The following is a 22,235-nucleotide window of genomic DNA, read 5'->3' on the forward strand; positions in this document are numbered from 1 at the left end:
CTGTGGATGACAAGCTAGAGGCAGCTGACGTCGTGCTGAAAACGATAATTTGGAACATGTGGTGCCGGCATTATTGATGGTGCCCCTCTCCCATCCTCTTATATATGCGTCATTTTTTAACGTCATGATGTTTAATTCGAAGTGTTCTCCTCATCTAACCATAGCACACTGCTGTGAATGCGATCTTTTCAGGTATCGGACAAGCTGAGTCCCTACCTTCGTCTGTACGAGAACGGCGTGGAATTCAGCACAAAGTACGAGTCATGGATGAATTCGCCGGTAAGCTCCAGAGCGTGTGAATGTTGCAGTTATTTTTGCTCACATGAGAATAACGTATGAGAAAGACCAAGAGGCTGATCATTCCAACCTTGTGACGAACGCCTTTCAATGGATGTCAGCCACGCGCAGTACCAAAGCCGACCGTGCTGCGCCGACCAGCTCTGCCGTTGCTCATCTGACCAGCCTCGCCGCTGCCGCCAGCTGGGCACGCACGATCCCGAGGACATCGAACAGGACACGGACACATACTTCCGAAGCATCTACAAGCTGGAGCGGTCGTTCAGCACCGAGGGGCCGGCGCGCGACCTCCTGCTGCAGGCAAGGGACGGGCGGCGTCCCGGGACGGACGTCCCGGGACATGCATCCCGCTCGGGTGGCTGAGGTGCTGGTGATGTGCCGAGGCAAGAGTAGGCGTGCTTCAATGCGAGAAAACGCAACATCGCAGCTTTGCCTTTTCCACGTAGCGCTGGGGAGGTCTGGGGACCGGCCCTGGGACAGGCATCCACCGGGAGACCATCACGAGACAGGAGGCCCACTTGGGGCCGTCCTGGGGCGGTGCCCCAGTGCGAAGCTGTTGTGGTTCAGATGGTCGGCTGAGGTGTCGCCTCTGTATTTATGTCCCGCTGTCAGACTAATGCCTGTAACGGGACGCTCCACTCGGGAACGGAGATCCGGGACCGTCTCGGGACATGTCCCTGGAGCCGTTCCCAGGAGGTGCCCCACTAACCGATTGTTCAGAAGCGTGGCGTTAGTGTAGGAAAAACGCCGCACCAATGCAGGCATCCTGCATGCAAGCTGTCTCCGTCCGGCACCGGCACCACACAGAAGCACCGTCCGAACAGCACGTCCACCACTGGAGTGTCCTCGCACAGGCGCCCCACCACGCGGTCCTTGCAACAGGCGTGGAGCCGAAGCAACAGCCTGAGAACACTAATCCCGCTGCTGAGCTGCCCGGTGCACGGTGTTTTAGATCTCCGCTAATGTTGCGTTTCGGTACGGACGGCTCGTTGCATTGGTTCCCTGCAGCTCACCTCCTACAGCAGTCTCCATAATCGCGTTTCCTCGCCACCGGTGAGTTCACTGTTGCCAGAACCGTGTGCCGAAAGTGGTCTCGTATCGGCTCGGTGCCCATCCACCCGCAAGGTGCCGTTCGTCAACCAGCTATGCGGCACTGGCCCGCTCCGCAGGTGAAGGCCAGCATCGACGCCTTCCGGGAGCACATGCCCGAGGTGCAGACGCTGGGCAACCCGGGCCTGCGCGACCGCCACTGGGAGAAGATCTCGGAGATCGTCGGCTTCCCGATCAAGGCCGACCCGGACACCACGCTCGCCAAGATCATCGACCTCAACCTGGTGGACTACATCAGGTGGGCGGCGGCCGCTCCGGGGAGCGGAACCGGGGCGGGTCAGCAGCTGGCAGCCAGCGGCGGCCGCTCCGGGGAGCGGAACCGGGGCGGGTCAGCAGCTGACAGCCCGCGGCGGCCGCTCCGGGGAGCGGAACCGGGGCGGGTCAGTAGCTGACAGCCGGCGGCGGCATGCACTGGTGCAAGGGTCGGCTAGTTTGTATGTTATGTACTTGACCTGGCATGCGTGGTAGAGATTGGACAAGCATAGTTGGTGTATTCCGAACGTCCTCACTGGATTCAATTCTGCTTATTTCGCTCAAGATAGTTCTTTGCAATCGTGGGCGCATCTTACCATATATTTTTGTCAGAAAACAGCTGATCAATGTTTCTTGTGGGGAACAGCTGCAGGGTGTAGCTGCTGTATTATGCTAAGGCGTGCAGTGCTTTCTGACATAATCGGCATTGCTTGGTGACAGTTAATAGCGTACTCGGTCTTGTCAGCCTGACACACCAGCGGCTTGGGCTGGTACAGCTTCCATCCAGGACTGTCTGACTTGTGACGTCACTCGTCCGCAGCAAGTTCGAGAGCATCAGCGAGTCGGCCACCAAGGAGTACAACCTGGAGCGGGCGATGGACAAGATGAAGGCCGAGTGGAAGGACATGGAGTTCAACATCGTGCCCTACAGGTTAGGCTGCTGTCGCCAGCTCAGCGGATGGCGCAGGCGCGTCTCGGTCGGTGCATACAATGCAGCGTATCACGCTGTAGTCGAGCGTCTGCTGGTGGGCGCGGCATGGCACCGGCAGCGCGGAGCCCGCTGGAGATTTGGACGGGCTTCGGCTACACTGAGCTCCGGAGCGCCGTCGGGCTGTGCCTTCTCCTGGGCCGCCTGGGAGAGTGCGCGGTGTCTTGGGAGGACTGCGCTCAGACGGGGCCGGGCCACAGTCAAAGGTCACAGGTCACATGTCACAGGGTCACAGTCGACGCTCCCCCGCTCAGCGCAGCCGAATGTGGAGGCTTAGTCAGGCCAGCATCCTGCCGTCCCGAACGTCGCACGAAGCACTGCACTACGCGCGGTGTGCGTACAGAGCTTCGTGGCTGCTCACTGGGAGTGGGCTTCCTCGTGCTCCGGTGGTGAGGGCGGGGCTGTTACGCAGCCACGTCCTATGAACCGGCTGTGGTGTGGGCGCGGCTGCGGGCGGCCAGCGTCAGCCGGCCCATGGTCCTGCGCGCAGGGAGTCGGGCACGTCGATCCTCTCCTCACTGGACGACATCCAGATGATGCTGGACGACCACCTGGTGAAGACGCAGACCATGCGCGGCTCGCCCTTCATCAAGCCGTTCGAGGAGCAGATCTGCGAGTGGGAGAAGACGCTGATGAACTTGCAGGTCTGGCCACCGCGCGGCCGGCGCTGACGCGACGACAGCGCTCCTTACAGTGGGATGTAGTTGACAGCATACCGGAAATGCTGACCAGTTCGCTGACAACTAGCATGATGTTATAAGCAGTTGATGTCAACGTTAAACCGTGATGCCGAGGTGACTACTGTCAATGAGGACTGCTGTCATTGGCACTGAGTGGACTTCTAACCGCCATTAGTGGGCCGGAAGGGATTGGATCAGTGTAAGGATATGTTGCTAGTCCTTCATCGTTTCACTGAAGATGATGGCGCTCCTCCCAGACAAAAAGAAAACAACAACTAAAAAGCGCCATCGTCATAGGCTCACACACACAGCCCAATGACTTGGGCTTGACGGACAATGCTGCAGGTTATATGAGCTGACACTGCTCAGCGGCTGATGCGCGGGATGACGACCACGGGTTCCGTCCCGTCTGCTCCGCCCCGCCCCGCCCCGCCCCGCCCCGCCCGGCGCTATCCGTGCACGACCTCGTAACGTGCCGACAGGAAATCCTGGACGAGTGGCTGAAGGTGCAGGTGACGTGGCTGTACCTGGAGCCCATCTTCTCCAGTCCGGACATTATGTCCCAGATGCCGGAGGAGGGCCGCAGGTTCACCACCGTCGACAAGGTGACGTTGCACGACTACTGGCGGAGGTGGGGGCGCACAGTTGTGCTGCCCTGGCCTGGTTGGATGCTAGTAGGATTTCAAAATCGGATGGAGGAGCCCATTCGTTCGGGTTCTTCCCGCAAATGGGAACCACTTTTCATAGCAAACGACATTTGTATTTCACTAGCTTTCCGTGTGCACTGTTTTTGGAGGGCTTAATGCCCAACCCAAGACTGTCGCCAGTCACACCGTATTGATCGCATTTGTGCCCACCATCTCACCCCAACATTCCCGCGAAGAGATTTCCGCGCGATGAGGCAGGTCACACCACCGACAACGCTTTCGTGATAGCGTCAGGACCTGCGCCGCCATCGCTAGGCATGCTTTGGTGCTACAGCGGGGTGACTGATGGCTGACGGCGTGTGTGCGCCTGTCGGCAGAACTGGCGGGACATCATGAAGGCCGCGCTGCTGGACACGCACGTGCTGGCCGTGGTGGACGTGGAGAAGATGCTGGAGCGGCTGAAGAAGTCCAACGAGCTGCTGGAGCTTATCCTGAAGGGGCTGAACGACTACCTGGAGAAGAAGCGGCTCTACTTCCCGCGCTTCTTCTTCCTGTCCAATGACGAGCTGCTGGAGATCCTGTCCGAGACCAAGGATCCGACTCGGTGAGTGGCCACGCCGACCGAAGGGGATCTCAACGAACGGGGGAGAAGGCACATCATCCGTGGTGGGAACGCCCATGGTCGCAGGGCGTTCGCGGCACAAGGGGTTCGCTCTGCCCCTTGTATCGCAAGCACACTTAGTAGCAGCACTTTTAGTAGTAGCACAATAGTAGCACACTTCAGCGCACCCAGTACGTAGCTATATAACTGAAGTAAGTCATGGAAATTTATGTGCGAAAGATGTCCCTGGGGATGGGGGAGGGGGGGGGGGAGAGCGGAGTAGTCGATGTTGCGTTAAGACCAAGTCTGCTTCGTTTAGCGCACATGTGGGCGACCGTCGAGTGGCTAGGGCGGTAGCACTGAGGGCTTTGGTGCTCTGGTGGAGGGCTCTGGCCCATTTACGCTCAGCTGCTGCCATGCCATGTGACCCTCCTCCGTCGGGGTCCCTGACCGCCTCCCCCTACCGAATCCTGTCGACTGTCCTTCCGTGAAGTCCTCTGACCCCTACGCCGGGCTCTCTCGTCGTGTTCTCCTCCAGCGTGCAGCCGCACCTGAAGAAGTGTTTCGAGGGCATTGCGTCGCTGACCTTCACTGAGACGCTGGAGGTGACGCACATGAAGTCGAGCGAGAACGAGATCATACAGCTGCTGGAGGAGATATCGACGGCGCGCGCCCGCGGGCAGGTGGAGAAGTGGCTGCTCGAGCTCGAGGCTCTCATGAAGTCCAGTCTGCAGCACGTGAGTTGCCGCTGCTCGAGACACCAAACACTCTTGGATTGTTTCTGGGCTGGGCTCAGAGTTTGCACCGATGAAGGCGTGAGGTGCGAACGTGCTGCTGTCTACGTGTCCTCAAGTGTGACACAGTTTCGTGTCAGACTGCTCCAGCACATGTCCCGAGTGTTGCTCTGGGCAGCGAGCGGCCACCAATATGTCTCGGCGTCCAACCCGTACACCGCCCTGACAGTCCTGGCTGCTACCGTTCTCTGCAGCATAACCGTGTTTCTACCATGAATATTGTCAACACATTTCCTTAAAAACAGCAGTTATAATCTCATACCAACGATGTCCTGCAGCATGACCGTATTGGCCTGCGATGCATCCATTTTACCAAGACACCGACCTGATATTGCAGGAGGTGGCCCAGGGGATGGAGGCGTACGCGAAGGACACGCGCGACCACTGGGTGCTCTCTTGGCCCGGCCAGATCGTGTTGTGCGTGTCGCAGACCTACTGGACCTCGGACGTACACAAGTCCATCAGGTGGGAGCGCGCCAGTCGCTCTGGAGCGCTGGCCGTGCTGGATGGACTCAGACATGGGGAATCACGCACGTCAGACCGCGCCATCCTCACGCTTTGCACGGTGGTGTGCCGCTGTCGTGCGTCATCCCTTGGCTGGGTTTGGTGTTCGCATGCTGTGTTACGCCGTCTGAGAGCTCGGTCGCTCTGTGGCGCAGGGCGGGCGGCGGCGCCATGCAGGAGTACCTGCAGGTGAACAACGATCAGATCGCCAAGATCGTGGAGCTGGTGCGTGGCAAGCTCTCCAGACAGAATCGCACCACTCTCGGTGAGGCTCAGCCACCAGCCCGCCGCGTTAACGGCCCAGAGCCTGGTTTGGCAACGCGAACATGCGAACCTGCGCGCTTTTAAATCGCGCCTCGTAAGCGCACGGGCCAGTGAAAGGTTTTATGCTTCGAGTTTCGACGCGTCAGTCATTCATGAGAAGGACTCACCTGTGAAACTAGGACGCTTGCGGTGCATGTGTCGGCGCAGCGCCCTTAGAAAAGCGGGGGTCCGTAACGCTGTTTCTTTGAACTAGCTACCGGTGAGCGCGGCCGGCTCTTTGCGACATCCTCCCGGTGCAGCAGTTCTCCTCGCTATGGCGCTACGTCTTCAGCGCAGCCGCTCGGTAGTGATTAGAAGTGATGGAGTGATGACGCGGCGGCCGCCTGAGCCGGAGCGGCGCCGGCGCTGCTGACCGACTGCAGCGGTGCCGGCGCCGGTGACCGACTGCAGCGGTGCCGGTGCTGCTGACCGACTGCAGCGGTGCCGATACCAGTGACCGTCTGCAGCGGCGCCGGCGCCGGTGACCGACTGCAGCGGCGTCGGTGCTGCTGACCGACTGCAGCGGCGCCGGCGCTGCTGACCGACTGCAGTGGTGCCAGTGCTGCTGACCGACTGCAGCGGTGCCGGTGCTGCCGACCGACTGCAGCGGTGCCGGTGCTGCTGACCGACTGCAGCGATGCTGCCGTGAGACTCGGCCGCGCCTCCGCTGGGCCGGCTCTGAGTGGGTCTGCCGCCTGCTCCCAGGTGCTCTGGTCGTGCTGGACGTGCACGCCAGGGACGTGCTCACCTCCCTGATCGCCAGCAAGGTGTCCTCCGAGAACGACTTCGCCTGGCTGGCGCAGACGCGCTACTACTGGGAGGTCAGGCGGCGGCGTGCCCGCACTCTCAAGGCTTGGTCACGTCCCGTTTTACTCAGGCAGGCAAAGCGAAGCTAAACCTTGCGCCTTTGATTCGTTCAGATCATTATTCATTAAAGCCTCTAAATGAAACGCAATGATCCCTTTGATCATTCTATCCACCTCCTCTTCCCGATGTTCGTAAGCATTTTGGTCGATTCCTCGCTGACACCAATTCCAACGCGTAGGCGTGGGTGTTTGTGATTGATGTACTCGTTGGTTGCTCGCGCTGTGTCGGCGTCACTTCTCACACACGACCACGCGTAGCCCCCCCCCCCCCCCCCGTTGTCCAGGGGCCTGACTGCGCGTCACCGACCGGTCAGGAGTCCCGGCTGGCCACACGTAGTCCCCCCCCCCCCCCCCCCGCTGCCTACGGGCCTGACTGCGCGTCACCGGGCGGCCAGGAGTCCCGGCTGGCCACACGTAGTCCCCCCCCCCCCCGCTGCCTACGGGCCTGACTGCGCGTCACCGACCGGTCAGGAGTCCCGGCTGGCCACACGTAGTCCCCCCCCCCCCCCCTCCCCGCAGCCTATGGGTCTGACTGCGCGTCACCGGGCGGCCAGGAGTCCTAGCTGGCCACGCGCAGCCCCCCCCCCCCCCCCGCTGCCTACGGGCCTGACTGCGCGTCACCGGGCGGCCAGGAGTCCCGGCTGGCCACGCGCATGATCAACTCGACGCTGATGTACGGCTACGAGTATCTGGGCAACACTCCGCGGCTGGTGATTACGCCGCTGACGGACCGCTGCTACCGTACCCTGTTCGGCGCCCTCCACCTGCACCTGGGTACGGCGCCGCGGCCGGGCCGCGCCGCAGCTCGGCCCGGCCTGTGGAGGGCGGAGGAGAGGGAGACTGGCGGCTTCAGTCATCATGTGGGCTTACAGTCGTGTGTGTCCGTACATGTCAGGTGTAGATACACCAAGTGGCCATACAGATTCGTCTGTGGTGTGCTGCGACTGCCCGCAGGTTGTCACGGGAGTTCTGCAGCCGCGCATTTACCCTGTGGCGATGCCGCCACCTGGACCTGGACACTGGCGAGTGCGGCGTGTCGTAGTCGGGAGAGGCTCCTCGGAGCCCTCACTCACTGGCGGCCGCCCGATCCGCAGGTGGCGCTCCGGCGGGTCCGGTCTAACCCCGGCGAGTGCGGCGTGTCGTAGTTGGCCTCTCGGGATCCTCACTCACTGGTGGCCACCCGATCCGCAGGTGGCGCTCCAGAGGGTCCGGTCTGACTCCGGCGAGTGCGGCGTGTCGTAGTCGGCCTGTCGGGGCCCTCACTCGCTGGCGGCCGCCCGATCCACAGGTGGCGCTCCGGAGGGTCCGGTCTGACCCCGGGGAGTGCGGCGTGTCGCAGTTAGGGACGGCCTTTCGGGGCCCTCACTCAATGGTGGGCGCTCGATCCGCAGGTGGCGCTCCGGAGGGCCCGGCCGGCACCGGCAAGACAGAAACCACCAAGGACCTGGCCAAGGCGGTCGCCAAGCAGTGCGTGGTGTTCAACTGCTCGGATGGACTTGACTACATCGCCTTGGGGAAATTCTTCAAGGTCAGTGCGCCGGAGTTCGTGCGCCGTTAAAAGCGATCCCAGAGTCGTGGCTTGGTTCTAGTACCTGCACGTCCTTTGTAAGCAGTGGCAGCGTGGAAGCCCGCTGCCAGCGGGGCCAGTTCACAGTCTGTTCTTGTACTGTCGATCCAGCAAGGTATCTGATTCGCCCTGTGCTGTGAGGCAGCGCGTGCCCTCAAACGGTCTACTGTTCGGGCGTTCTGTATCAGGGCAAAGTCGATCTCCGCGCCTGGTCAACGCTCGACGGGTCCCACCCCGATGGCCTGCGTCCGATGTTTACACCGCCGACACGGACCCAAGCACCACCTCCTCCTGCAGGGTCTCGCCTCGTGCGGCGCCTGGTCCTGCTTCGACGAGTTCAACCGGATCGACCTGGAGGTGCTATCGGTGGTGGCACAGCAGATCCTGACCATCTCGCGCGCCATCAGCGCCGGCGCCGACATGCTGCTCTTCGAGGGCACCGAGCTCAAGCTGGACCCCACCTGCGCCGTCTTCATCACCATGAACCCGGGCTACGCCGGCCGCTCAGAGCTGCCCGACAACCTCAAGGTGAGAGGCGGCCCGGCTGCGGTGAGCGCCGTACTGCGCTCCCGGGGTCCGGCTGCGGTGAACGGCGGGCTGCGCTCCCGGGGTCCGGCTGCGGTGAGCGCCGTACTGCGCTCCCGGGGTCCGGCTGCGGTGAACGGCGGGCTGCGCTCCCGGGGTCCGGCTGCGGTGAGCGCCGTACTGCGCTCCCGGGGTCCGGCTGCGGTGGACGGTCGATGCCGTGGTGCTGGACGTCCCGTCCGCCGTAGGCGCTGGTCGCTGGCGCTGCGTGACGGAGCAGCGCTATGGCATCTGCCTCGCCGCAGGGGACGTCCGTCGGCAGATACGAAGGGCGTGGGAGGGGGCGGAGCTCGACGGACAGATCCCCGCAGTGGTGTTAATCTGGGGATCAGACATGGGGACGAGGCCGGTTTCAGGAAGCGGGAGCCTTACTCCAATGGTTTGGGGCATTAACTCCAGGTTTAAGCTAGATTCAACGGCTAGCTTCAGCTTCGGCTTCGGTGTCGTGCCATTTTTAACGATTAGCCTCGACCCCTGCTTCGGCTGAGTGTCATTTCTAACGGCTGGCTGCGGCGTCGCCCAAGTACAATTTGAGTTATGACTATGGCTCCGACTTGATGCGACATTGAACTGCTGGCTTCGGCTTTGTCACGGTTTTTGTCCCTGCAGTTACGACTTAATTACGCATTGACGGCTGCACAGCTAAATATCCGCAATGTTTTATGTATAGATGCTTATACGTGATAAGGGCGATGACCCTAAAAGTCTTCCACGCCTCGTATCAATCATCCCTCAAAGTCGCGGTGATCTCTGATCTTAACGGTTTAACTTGATAAAAGCAAAAAGCTTCGGGTTTCTCTTTTTACAGCATTATGAGCTAGGAGCGTTTATGATGAAAATAATGGACCTTGCCGGGTGGTGCTGGTCTAACTACGTTATCAAGCGCTATTGGTTATATTTTCAAAATTCGACGCTTCAAGCTTTATTCTCGGCTACGAGTGTTTTCCTCGTTCAAAACTTCTACTCGTGACCATGAGCATAATACAAAACGTCGAGTTTTGTTTACAATGTAGCCAACTTTTGCGTGATAACGTCGTTTAATGGATTAATACTATAATCTTTCACGCCTTCTGGTATATTGGAGGTCGATTGAACTGCTTGCATAATAACTCCAAAACTCATAATGTCCATACAGTTCTAGCAGACGCGAAAAGAGTCCGGTTTCGCCAAGTAACGTACACCAGATGCGGCTTCGGCTTCGGCCCCGTTATTACAAAGTGATGGACTCGGCTTCGGGTTCGTGCTTCCCAGGCTTGAAGCCGCTATCTTCGGCTTCAGCTTTGCGTGTGCAAAATTCGAAGGCTCCGGCTTCGGATTCAGTTTTACCTTAAAAAATGCGAAGACGCTGCCTTCGGCTTCGCAGCTCCGAACGTCAAAGATTCCGGCTTTAGCCGCGGCTTAACTTTCATGTTATTGCCTTGGCCTGGTATTCGGCTTCGAAGCCAGTGATCTGACCTCATCCCCACGCCTGTTGGGAGCAGGTCTTTCCGTCCATCCGAGAAACTACGGCCTGTCTGCGTGCCGCTGTGCATTTTATTGGCTGATGACGCTCATGCATGCGCGCGCTGGCGCACGTCAATGTGTGTGCAATTTTGAGGCAGTAACACATAAGAAGGGCTTACATATTTCCTCACTTTACATTACCTATTTAAAGACAGTGATACAATAGAACGGACCGTAAGCAACGTTGCTAACGAGCAGTACACCCCTAGCGCGCTGTATCTGAAGTGCAGTGATCAAGGGCACCTCGTGCCGTTGAGGCTAATACTGGCCCCTGGTGACTCCTCCCGGACAACTTCCACTCGCTGAGGCTCGTTTGCGATACCGGAGCGCGTTGCCTGTGACAGCAGCCCTGCCTCCCCACATCCCCCGGCGGCCCTGCCTGCGCATACCCCCGGCGGGCCTGCCGCGGTGGCCCTGCCTCCCCACATCCCCGGCGGCCCTGCCTGCGCATACCCCCGGCGGGCCTGCCGCGGCGGCCCTGCCTCCCCACATCCCCCGGCGGCCCCGCCTCCCCACAGCCCCTGGCGGCCCTGCCTCCCCACATCCCCCGGCGGCCCTGCCTGCGCATACCGCCGGCAGGCCTGCCACGGCGGCCCTACCTTCCCACATCCCCCGGCGGCCCGGCCTCCCACACCACCCGGCGGTCCTGCCTCCTTATAACCGCCGGCGGGCCTACCGCAGCGCCGTCTAAGGCGTCCTGTCATGCCACACAGGCGCTGTTCCGCTCCGTGGCCATGATGGTGCCCGACTACGCCATGATCGCCGAGATCGTGCTCTACTCGTGCGGCTTCGTCAACGCCCGGCCGCTGGCCACCAAGATTGTGGCCACGTACCGACTCTGTTCGGAGCAGCTTTCCTCTCAGCCCCACTACGATTACGGTACGGCGGCGGCGGCGGCCCCGGCCGACACCGGCGCCCGCGCCAATGTGGCAGCCGCCTCTCTGAGGCGGGGTAAGCCGCGGGTGCACTGTTGGTGGCGTAAGCACCGAGCTGGAGGGGATGAATGCATGGCCAGCTACCATCTTCGTTTTGTTGCGGTGTCTGCTGTTGGATTCAACTTTCAAGAACACAGTCACCAATAGCCTAGCTTTGAGGGAATCACGGTGAATGAAACGTGCGGACGGCATGCCATAGGCCCGCTAGAACGGGTGGGATATTGTCCACTGATATCTTACGTAGGCCATGACCATGACTTCGCTAGGCCCTCATCGTCTTCGGGTACGTCAACCTCGCCGCTACCATGGTCTCCGCGCCACACCCACCCTATTGGTGTTGGCAGGCATGCGGGCCGTCAAGTCGGTACTGACCGCCGCCGGCAATCTGAAGCTCAAGTACCCGGAGGAGTCGGAGGACATCCTCATCCTGCGCTCCATCACCGACGTCAACTTGCCCAAGTTCCTGACGCAGGACTTGGGACTGTTCGCGGTGGGTGCACCGGTCTGGCCGCTTGCCGCTGGGCTGGTGCGGTCCGCCGGGCCTGTGATCATGTCCCGCAGGACCTGGGACTGTTCGCGGTGGGTGCACCGGTCTGGCCGCTTGCCGCTGGGCTGGCGCGGTCTGGTGGGTCCGTAATTCTTCCCCGAATTGTCCAGTCTGCTCTGACGGAACGGGCATCAGCCAGACGCTGCTTTGGATAGCTGACCCTAAATCCACGACCCATTGTATGCAGAACGGTGATTTCTTGTATTCGCTCTTCCTTGGTATCTCAGATGTTGCATTGTTACGCTTGTGAAGTCAGCGACGTAAAATACTACAAAGGTCTGCAGCACCTGAAATTGATATTGTAACGGAGTGTACAGTTCTGGTGAAGTAGCCTTTACGGTGTCGTTTGTTCGCGTCGGCAGGGCATCACCTCCGATCTGTTCCCGGGCATACACCTGCCTGATACCGACTACAGCATCTTCAACGCAGCCGTGCAGGAGAGCTGCGATGAGGCCAACCTGCAGTGCACCGACTACTTCCTGGAGAAGATACAACAGGTGAAACCGCTACACAGTCTCCATTGCACGAACGCGAAAGGCGTTGACGTAAGGCTAGAAGCCATTCTGTTCTCTACACATGCTTCGCGAACAGACCGTCCGCTTGTATGATCTGTGGCAGCAAATCGACATGCGGTCCATTATGAAACGCTTTATTCGGGTGAGAATATCTCCCCAACCCCAACGTGTTTCAAGTTCAACGTGGTGCTTTTCGTCGCCGTGTGGCGAAATTAGTCTAAAATCGTGCCGTGCCCCTCCAATAAGCTCCCAAAAGCTCGACCTCCTCTTCCTGTCATCACCACCACCCTCGGCTGTGCCGCGAGCCAAGGCCGACGCGTGACTGCCGGCGCCGCTCACGCCTCACGCCTCACACCTCACGCGGCCACCGCAGATCTATGAGATGATGATCGTGCGTCACGGCTTCATGATCACCGGCTACCCGTTCGGCGGCAAGACCTGTGCCTATCGCATGCTGGCGGAGGCGCTGGGCAAGCTCCACGATCAGGTGCGCCGGGGGGGGGGGGGGGGAGGATTGGCCGGTGGTGGGCGGGGTTGCCGTACAGCCAGAGGGGGTCGGCTCTCGCCCTGCCACGCTCCACTTAGACAACGCTCTGGAGGTTAGAAGCGATGGCCCATATAACTCTACTGAGGGTGCTGACATAGAGCTGTGGCAATCTGGTGAGGCGGAGAGCAGGTAAGTGTGAAAGAAAGATTCGATTCAGCTGGGCGCTTTTCTCCTCAGGACTTATCATCCCCACCAAGAACATGTCTTTCTCTGTTTTTACACGTTTTGAGATCGATCCCCGATCACCACATCAGCGATGTACATAAACTCGGCAGGCGTCCGTAGCGAATAGCCACGCTAATTTGGGTGTCGTGTAGCCGAGCGGTCTAAGCACCCCTTCGCCTCCAGCTGACCACAGCCTAACAACCGAACTCAGCCACCCTGTGCGCGCGCTGACTGCCGCCCACCGTCTGCAGGAGCAGATGGAGGAGAACTCGGTGCAGATCACCGTCATCAACCCCAAGGCGATCACGATGGGCCAGCTGTACGGCCAGTTCGACCCGGCCTCGCATGAGTGGACGGACGGCGTGCTGGCCGTCAGCTACCGCGCCTTCGCCGTCGACCCTAGTCCTGACAGGTGAGCTGGCGGCCGGCGGCCTCGGATACCGGCTGCAGGTGCCGGTCGGCGCGCCGCCGCGGGGTGTCAGGGGTTAGGTGGGGTGGGGGTGGGGCCAGCCGTCTGCTCAGAGATGCCGCCCACACCGCCTGCTGTGGGCGCAACGCCGAGCCATCCGCGTGACGCGTGGTTCAGACCGTGTCTGTGTTGCTGGCGGCTGTGGCAGGCCGTTCGGACACCCGACGGTCTGCTGGGCCCAGACTTGTGCGGCAGCTGTGGCTGGCACCGGCTCGGGCCGGCCCCGAGCGTGGCCGCGCCGTGCGCCGCCGCTGACGCCGGTGCGTCACCAACCGCCAGGAAGTGGCTCATGTTCGACGGCCCAGTGGACGCCATCTGGATCGAGAACATGAACACCGTGCTGGACGACAACAAGAAGCTGTGCCTGATGTCTGGCGAGATCATCCAGCTGTCGCCCACCACCAACCTCATCTTCGAGCCGATGGATCTGGAGGCTGCCTCGCCGGCCACGGTCAGTTCCCCCCCCCCCCTCCCTCCCATCGTCCGCGCTGTATCTCGCTTCAGAGATGCCCCAGTGATGACGGCACGGGGCGCGAGTGTCTGACAGCTGTTGTGGACTGACTGGAAGTCAGTTGGCTCACGGACGGTGCTCGGCCCATGGTGTCGCTTTCTTGAGTAGGTGTGTGTGTGAGGGGGGGGGGGGGGCTAAGGCGAAAACAGTGACAGCCTGCCCAAAAAAATTATATCCTCCGGATTTCGGCCAAGTCATTGTGTGTCCGCTATGTTGAAACGAAAAGGAAGTTAAAAAGCTTTCGTAGAGTCCAAAATTAGTTTGCTGCGGAGGAATCGTATCCCACTGCACGGCGATGTGAGGCTGCCTTTTTGTGGAAACACTGAGAATGGGGCGTAATTCACAGAAGAAAGTCTTGGTAAACTTGATAAGAAATCACTGGTAGCTGCGGTCTTCGCTGATCGAACCGTACCATTCAGCTGCCAGTCAAACGATCGTGCGACAAGTGCACGTACCAATGTTAGGGGAAACATTTGTTAAGTTTTACCGGGGCCGCCTTGCACTTTTAAAAACTGACGCATTTTGGAGTCAGTTGTTGTTTACATCAATGCAGGCGTTATCGTGCGAAAACTTGTCAAACATTTGCAGACGAGCCTAGCATATGAAAGGGGTAGCATAACACAAATATGCTGCCTACAGGATGCTATTTGGTACAAAATGCACGTGATACTAGCAAACTTATGTCTAAGTACCTAACGTAAAATGTGCCTAAGTTGTAGCTATACCATTTTTTCACGTATTCGAGCCATTGTTCCCTCCTTCATATGCGTTGAAAAGGCTCAGAGAGACATTGGAGGGGGGGGGGGGGGAGGGCTCCTCAAACCTGGTCAGCATTGAGGGGAGGGGTTCAGCCCCCCCCCCCCCCTCCCAAGGACTAAAAGTAAATCTGGCTCGGCCAATAGGCGCCAGCCTCAGCCTATCTCATACTCATAAGCAGTGTGCCGGACCATTCAGACCGCAGACCGTCGCCGTTAGTCGGACAGCGTGGTGACGCGCCAGCACAAAATGCGCCGCGTTTAGCTTTTGATCGCAGCACGGCAGTCAGCGTCCTCCGGCGTCCGCGCCGCGTGCTGAGGCGCATGCCGGGCCGCCGCCAGGTGTCGCGCTGCGGCATGATCTACCTTGAGCCGAACACGCTCGGCTGGCGGCCGCATCTCACCTCCTGGATGGCCACGCTGCCCGAGACGCTGACCGAGCAGCACCGCACCATCATCGCCGACATGTTCGAATACTTCGTGCCGCCGCTGCTCAACTTCATCCGCCGCTCCGGCATCAAGGTGGGCTGACAAGGCGCGGCCACAGCGGGAGCGGGAGGAAGAGGGGGGGGGGGGGGGGGGGCACGGGCGGCGTTCGGCCGGCCGCCGACCAGCCGCCGGCCAGCCCGGTTGGAGGTCTTCGCCGGCGGCCCTGGGCGCGTGGCAGCGGTGCGGGGTGCGGCGGTCGGAGGCGGCAGCGCCGAGAGTTCAGCGTCTGTCTGCAGGCAGGCAGGCAGTGCCGGGGCCTGGCTCTGCGTCGCTGCGGTGTTGGAGGCGATCGCGGTGCCTGCCGTTTTCGGAGGACGGTCGCGGGACTCCGTCTGCTGCCTCGTGTTCAGTGGTAGCTCTCGGCTGCCATGGGTGGGACGGACGGATGGCGGGCAGCTACCCCACCTGCGTTGTGGATGGGCCTGTGCGGCGCGGGTACGGTGCTGCCACCGGCGCGGACTAAAGCCACCGGTGGGTGCCGACCGCACTGGCCGGGCGGCGCCGCTCGGCGCCCGTGTCTGTGCGGTGTCTGACGCCTGTGCCGTCTGTTGCGCGCTGCGAGCAGTGGATGAAACTGGACCCGCCTCTGATGGCGGATCTGGCGGACGAGGTACGGTCGCGCCCTCTCGTAGTGTCAGTCTTGCTCGAACACTGACAGGCGATCCTGCACCTGCCTGCTCTTGCCGCCCGGACGCACCACACTTCCCGCACGACTCGGGCGCTACATCGCACGCACGCCTTGGCGCGGCGTTTGGCGTCGAGTTCGTGACTTGGGGATGCCGTGTGGCGAACGGCGCCACCGGCCGCTGTAAATACTCTGTCTTCCGTGTGAGGGGTCCGCACGACTGCACTGGTCATTTGAACCATGGATTTGGGTTCTGGTCGACGTCACTGTGCACGTCATTCTAGCTTACGCTTCGTCGTTAACGACAGGCAGTCACACTCATCGGAGCCGCTGCCAGGTGCGTTGTTTTGTCCACAGCCTTCGTGATTGATGGTCGCACATGCGCTACCTGATCTTGGACCGGGTGTCGGATGTGTTGGTCCACGGAGATACATGCATGTCGTTAAGCTGATTTGGTTTAATTTGACAACGGCCGTGCAATCTGCGTTCGTTGTCTTCTCCACCATAATATGCATGATCTACATATGCATTGATTGTTGCATCCGACTGTTGGAAACGTGGCTGATGAAAGCAGGCGATTTGTTTTGTATGCCCTATCTTGCTACAGGCGCATGAGTTGTAGACCATCGGAAATGATTTTGCTAGCATGTTTAGTAAAACGTTATTAGTGATACAAGCTTATGTGCTTGCGGTCTCCCACTTGGAAGCCATGTAAATATGAACACAAAATACGATTCCTTTTCTCATCCGCGAATTGGTTACGGCTATCTCCGCCGTGCCACGGTAGATGGAAGTCGCGCAGGATCAGCGTTCTTATAGCCCATGTGCATCGCGGCACAATGCGACCAGTGCCGTGTGACGTTCTCCAATCGCAGGAGCTGTCTCCGACCACCGACATCAACCTGGTGCACTCGCTGATGAACCTCTTCGACTGCTTCATGGACTGCTATGAGGATGACAAGCACCTCAAAGTGACTCCAGAGTCGGACGTCAGGACTCATCTGGAGGTGAGTCGGAGTCTCCCGCGATCGCCATGTTGGCTCCAGAGTCGGACGTCAGGAATCATCTGAAGATGAGTTGGAGTCTGACTACCGGCCGGGCCGGAACACGTGAGCTGCTGAGTCGCGCTGGGCCGGCCGTCGTCTGGAGTTGGGCCGGAGTCGGAGTAACCTGCCATCGCCGTGTTGCCGTCGGCCGGGCTGGAACACGTGCACTGCTGAGTCGCGCTGGGCCGACCGCTGTTACGCAGCCGAGGCGCGAGGCGTCTCGTGCTGGCTTGATACGGCGTGGTAGCCCAGAGCCAGCCGTCTCGTTGTCACAATGGCGTCCGTCGTGTCTGCTCAGCACGCGCCTGCAAGCGGTGGTAGCCGGGTGACAGGGTGTGGGTGATGGGTGTCGGCTCGACACAACGTGGGGGAGAACGGAACGCATGTTTGACCTGCTCGTGCCTGCCTTGATGAAAACGACGGTGGGCGCCGACATCTCAGATGGCTTTATATGCCAGCATTTCAGAGGTAGGAAGAAGGAAGGGCTAGGATCACATACTTCGTACTCTGATCTAGTTGTGGGTCCCTGCTTGCACTTTGTAGGGAAAAGTGAAGGATTTAATGATCAGTGAAAGTCTGTGCGTCTTCGGTGATCTGGCGTCCGCCTGTGATCAGTAAGTTTATTGACGTGCCCTGATGTGCCTGGGGAAGGGACACAGTGGCCGAATGTTTAGAACCCCAGGCTTGTGCGGTAGTGTGTGTGTGTGTGTGTGTGTGTGGTGTGTGTGTGTGTGTGTGTGTGTGTGTGTGTGTGTGTGTGTGTGTGTATGTGTGTGTGTGTGTGTGTGTGTGTGTGTGTGTGTGTGTGTGTGTGTGTGTGTGTGTGTGTGTGTGTGTGTGTGTGTGTGTGTGTGTGTGTGTGTGTGTGTGTGCGGGTGCGGGTGCGGGTGCGGGTGCGGGTGCGGGTGCGGGTGCGGGTGCGGGTGCGGGTGCGGGTGCGGGTGCGGGTGCGGGTGCGGGTGCGGGTGCGGGTGCGGGTGCGGGTGCGGGTGCGGGTGCGGGTGCGGGTGCGGGTGCGGGTGCGGGTGTGGGTGTGTGCGGGTGCGGGTGCGGGTGTGGGTGTGTGCGGGTGTGGGTGTGTGCGTGTGCGTGTTGCGTGTGCGTGCGGGTGCGGGGGGAAGGTGGTCGAATGTCGGTCGTGCGAGCGCCTTAGAGCGCCACTGTTGGGCTGTTGTTGCTCGTCGCCCCGACAGGCCTCGCTGTCCTCCTGGCAGTGACGTGATTGTGTTTACTAGTCACTTGATAGACGCATCATCATCGGACGCATCGGTCCCCGCCCAAGTCTCGTGAGGTCTTGGTTTGGACGCGGTGGCAGGCTAGTGTGCACATTGGCAGTGAGGGCCTCTAAACACCGCGCCTACTTGGGGCATGCCCGTCCCACACGAGCTGTGTGGCCTTCAATGCGGTCGTCAGTTACTGCAATGGAGTCCTTTATCGTGCGAGCAAGGTATATTATGATCACCTACGCCTACATACTAGTGACCAAGCATCCACTAACGTACTTTAAATGCCATTTGATTAGGCGACATGGCGTGCGTCATGCATCGTGACTCACGTGGAGGGCGTGCGCGGTACCGAAACAGTCCAGCCGTAATCGAACAAGAGGGAAGTGACGTACATGGGTTGCCAAGCGGCGGTCCGTTTTAGTGGCGGGCATGACGGCGTATTCGGCCACGAACGTCCGCTCGTGCCAACACCGACCGAGTTTGCCGCCAGCCACAGCGAACACCGGCCCGAGCACCGACTCCCTGGGCTTTCGTCATTTGGGACGCGTTGCTAGGACGGTGTTTGGTTTGTTAGCGACAGCCGGCGGTGGCAGCGGCGGCCGGTGTCAGTGGTCGCCATGTCGTGGTTGCCGCTGGTGGCGCTGCTAGCCGGGCTGGGCCGGGCGGCCGGCTCGGAGCCTGGCTCCCTCGAGTACTTCTCCGAGCAGGTGACTGGCGGCGGCCTGCAGGTGCCGCCGCGGGCGTACCGCATGAGTCCCGCCCAGCCGCTCAACCAGACCCTGCCGCCTGAGCTGGTGCTGGCGGAGGAGACCGGCCTGCTGGAGGCCACGTGCCGTCACCGCTGTCTGCACCGACCCGACTGTCTGGGCACGAGCTTCCGACCGCGGGGCGGCCTATGCCGACTGGCGGCGCACCGGCCGCTGCCAGGCCGGCTGGTGGACGCGTCTGAGCCGTGGCTGGCGGCCAGTCGCGCCGGCGTCGCCTTCCTGGACGAGCCGTGCGAGCGCAGCGCCGACTGCCGGCTGGCCGTGCCCTGGTCGGCCTGCGCGGACGGCGTCTGCCGCTGCCTGGACAACTTCAACCGCAGCGCCGCGGCCGGCTGCTGGCCGCAGGGTGAGCTGGTGCCGGCGAACGGCGGCCGGCCAAGCGAGGCGGCCCTGCTGCGCGAGGAGCCGGCCGCCGACGCCGCCGCCTGCAGCCAGCTCTGCCGGGAGGAGGTTCGCTGTCTGTCGGTCGAATTCTCGCCGGCCGCCGTCGCCGACCAGCAGGCGTGCCGCCTGTACTCGACGGGCGTGACGGACGAGAGCGTCGCCGCCGACGCCGGCTGGCAGACGTTCGTGCTGCGGCTGGCGCCGCCGCCGGCCACACCACCGCCCCAGTTCTCCCGCGTCGGTGACGGCTGGTACCTGAACAGGAGCGCGGCTACCTACAACCAGGCGACGCTGGACTGCGCCGGCCTCGACGCCATCGTATGGCCGGGTCGTGATGACGCGACGCGCGGGGCTCTCGTGGCCGCCGGCCTGCTGCCCGACCCTCTCTCCGGCTGGATTGGTGCCGATGACACCGGCGTCGAGGGCAAGTTTATCCACAGCGACGGCGAGCCGATGGGGAATACGACCGCGTGGGGCGCAAACGAGCCCAACAACGCCAACGGCGTAGAGGACTGCGTGCAGTTGAGGCCGAACGGAATGCTCAATGACCTGCCCTGCAATCGGGAGCTGCCGTACGTCTGCCAGTACGTGGGCGCGACGTTGGCTCCCGGAAGGCCGGCCCGCTGCTCGTGGCTACGAGCCACACTGCCGAACGTCGGCGAGGTCAACGACGGCAACATGACCACGGGTGTCGGAACGCCAGACAGGCACGGCGAGCACTGGTGCATGATTGACCTCGGCGCGACCCACCAGGTCACGGCCGTGATATTCGTCGCCGGTCCGCGTCACAAGAACAGCAATCATGGCACCGTCATATACGTGGGCTCGGAGCCCGGCCAGTACCACGCCGGCGTGGCCGCGCCCTGCGTTCGCCGGATGGCCAAGTTCACGGACCCGTCAATGGCGCACCTGCTGTCCTGCCGGCAGCCCGTGCAGGGCCGCTACGTGCATGTAGTGCGGGCAAGGCGGAACCTGTCTGTTTCCGAGATTATCATATTCGGTCAGCGACTGGGGGACGTTGGGGAGTGAGGACATCCTCGTCGATGCGGTCTTCTTCGCAGCGCTCGCCAGCAGCTGGCGAAGCTGAGCGGTCGGTGGGCATGTGGGTCTCGTGACGCGCCGATGCAGCGCTCGCCAGCCGCTGGCGAAGCTGAGCGGTCGGTTGGTATGTGGGTCTCGTGACGCGCCGATGCAGCGCTCGCCAGCCGCTGGCGAAGCTGAGCGGTCGGTGGGCATATGGGTCTCGTGACGCGCCGATGCAGCGCTCGCCAGCCGCTGGCGAAGCTGAGCGGTCGGTGGGCATGTGCGTCCCGTGACACGCCGATGGAGTGGTTGCCTCCTTTCTGCAGAAGACAGGCTGCGGTTCACTAGACTAGCGAAGGGTCGTATCCGTTGACCGCATGTCTCGGCGCTACGCGGCGGCTGCTACCGTGTTTGCCTCAAGTACATCGATTAACGAGGAAGCAGTGCTGCTGCACTTCTCTGATACGACAATACTGCTTCGCGGATGTGTGTCCCTTTCTGCAAGCTCAAGAGTAGTATGATAAAAAGCGCTTTATGTGCGTGTCCACACAAATAACTCGTTCGAATTAGTTATCGCCTTTTGCACAACCGCTCGCTGTTGCTCATGCTCCGATCAGTGTTAGATGCAGGCATTCCGCATGAGATCGGGGCTGTGTGTCGGAGGCCCAGAAGAGAACCAGACCACGCAGGGGTTGGCATTGCTGCGCGTATCCCTAGACGGTACATGCTGAGAACATAACACGCTCAATGCCGTCAAATGGCTGGGCATCGGCTGCCGCTGTTTACGAATACAGGAGTTAGTAGCTGGCATTCGTGCAGCGAGTTGCCGGTCTCCGTCGGTATGCAGGCATCTTCGCATCGGCCAGGGTACTGCCGCGGCCGTGCTACGTCGGTGTGTTTTATTGTTCGGCATGTATTGGATTCTATTTTGCTTCCGAATCAGTCACCGGTCTCCTTCTGAGTAAATAAACCCATTACGAGTGAAGTTTTGGTGAATGCTTTGAGTTTGAGAGAACGTTATTTAGCAAACCTGCACCGAGGGCAGAAACAACGCCTAGTTGACCCGACCATTCGATGATCTCCGGTTTTAGAATTGAGAAGTTGACCGCAGAGCTAGCTGATCGCCGAAGGGATTTATGTATAACATGGGGCAGATTTTTCCACTATTATGGAAATAACCGATCCGAAAGCACTTCAGAAACATATCTGAAGCCTCCAAACGATCGTTAGTTTTCGAAGAAGTTAGCTCTCAGGCGAACGCTAGCGAGATGGAATTGGCATAAAATAGCGAGTCGGTCCCCTCCACACATGCCCACACTATCCCCACGTCTAACCGCCCCTGCCAGGCAAGCAGACGGCCAGATCCGTGCTCCGATTGATGCATTTTCTTTCGTGTGCCTGCTCAACAAGCCCGGTTAGTCCTGTGAGCAGCTGCACCTGAGCTCGTAAGCGCCTGACGGCCGTGCCCAGACGGGCCAGGTGCATCAGGGATGGACCGGTGTGCTGTGACCGGCGTCCGCCCCTGCCGCCAGTGCTCCTTCTTCTTCTCCTGCGTCTGGTCGTTCGGCGGCTCCTGCGACGATGCCGGCCGCGAGAAGTTTGACGTCATCATGCGCCAGCTGATCGCGGCCACGGTGACGGAGCAGCTGCGGGTGAGTGACGTCATGAATGGATGCCGTCCTCAGCACATGGCGGCCGCAGTGACGCGACAACTGAACGAGCGACGTCATCGTGGGCCAGCCGACCAGGGCCCAATTTTTCGCCCCTCTGTTTGCCGTTTTTGGAGGGACGTCAAAAAACATAGTTCAAACAA

The 22,235-nt window shown here is 60.7% G+C and overlaps 1 protein-coding gene across 1 annotated transcript in view; it reads left to right on the forward strand.

The window, feature by feature from the left end:
* The window catches only part of Dhc36C (Dynein heavy chain at 36C), a gene marked incomplete in the record, with an annotated part of 72,630 nt that overhangs the window by 12,381 nt on the left and 38,014 nt on the right, over positions 1-22,235 (forward strand). The window contains 23 exon segments of the mRNA XM_037212333.1: positions 193-279; positions 481-597; positions 1,467-1,645; positions 2,201-2,311; positions 2,859-3,012; positions 3,531-3,653; positions 4,073-4,299; positions 4,835-5,033; positions 5,428-5,555; positions 5,750-5,859; positions 6,603-6,718; positions 7,396-7,537; positions 8,155-8,291; positions 8,628-8,858; positions 11,132-11,297; positions 11,698-11,843; positions 12,263-12,397; positions 12,789-12,902; positions 13,379-13,539; positions 13,876-14,047; positions 15,205-15,384; positions 16,852-16,983; positions 21,955-22,074. Of these exon segments, the coding sequence (XP_037068228.1) occupies positions 193-279; positions 481-597; positions 1,467-1,645; positions 2,201-2,311; positions 2,859-3,012; positions 3,531-3,653; positions 4,073-4,299; positions 4,835-5,033; positions 5,428-5,555; positions 5,750-5,859; positions 6,603-6,718; positions 7,396-7,537; positions 8,155-8,291; positions 8,628-8,858; positions 11,132-11,297; positions 11,698-11,843; positions 12,263-12,397; positions 12,789-12,902; positions 13,379-13,539; positions 13,876-14,047; positions 15,205-15,384; positions 16,852-16,983; positions 21,955-22,074 (3,387 nt within the window).

Source organism: Pollicipes pollicipes, unplaced genomic scaffold, assembly GCF_011947565.3.
Source record: "Pollicipes pollicipes isolate AB1234 unplaced genomic scaffold, Ppol_2.1 Scaffold_3087;HRSCAF=3621_pilon_pilon_pilon, whole genome shotgun sequence".
Classification (NCBI taxonomy): Eukaryota; Metazoa; Arthropoda; class Thecostraca; order Pollicipedomorpha; family Pollicipedidae; genus Pollicipes; species Pollicipes pollicipes.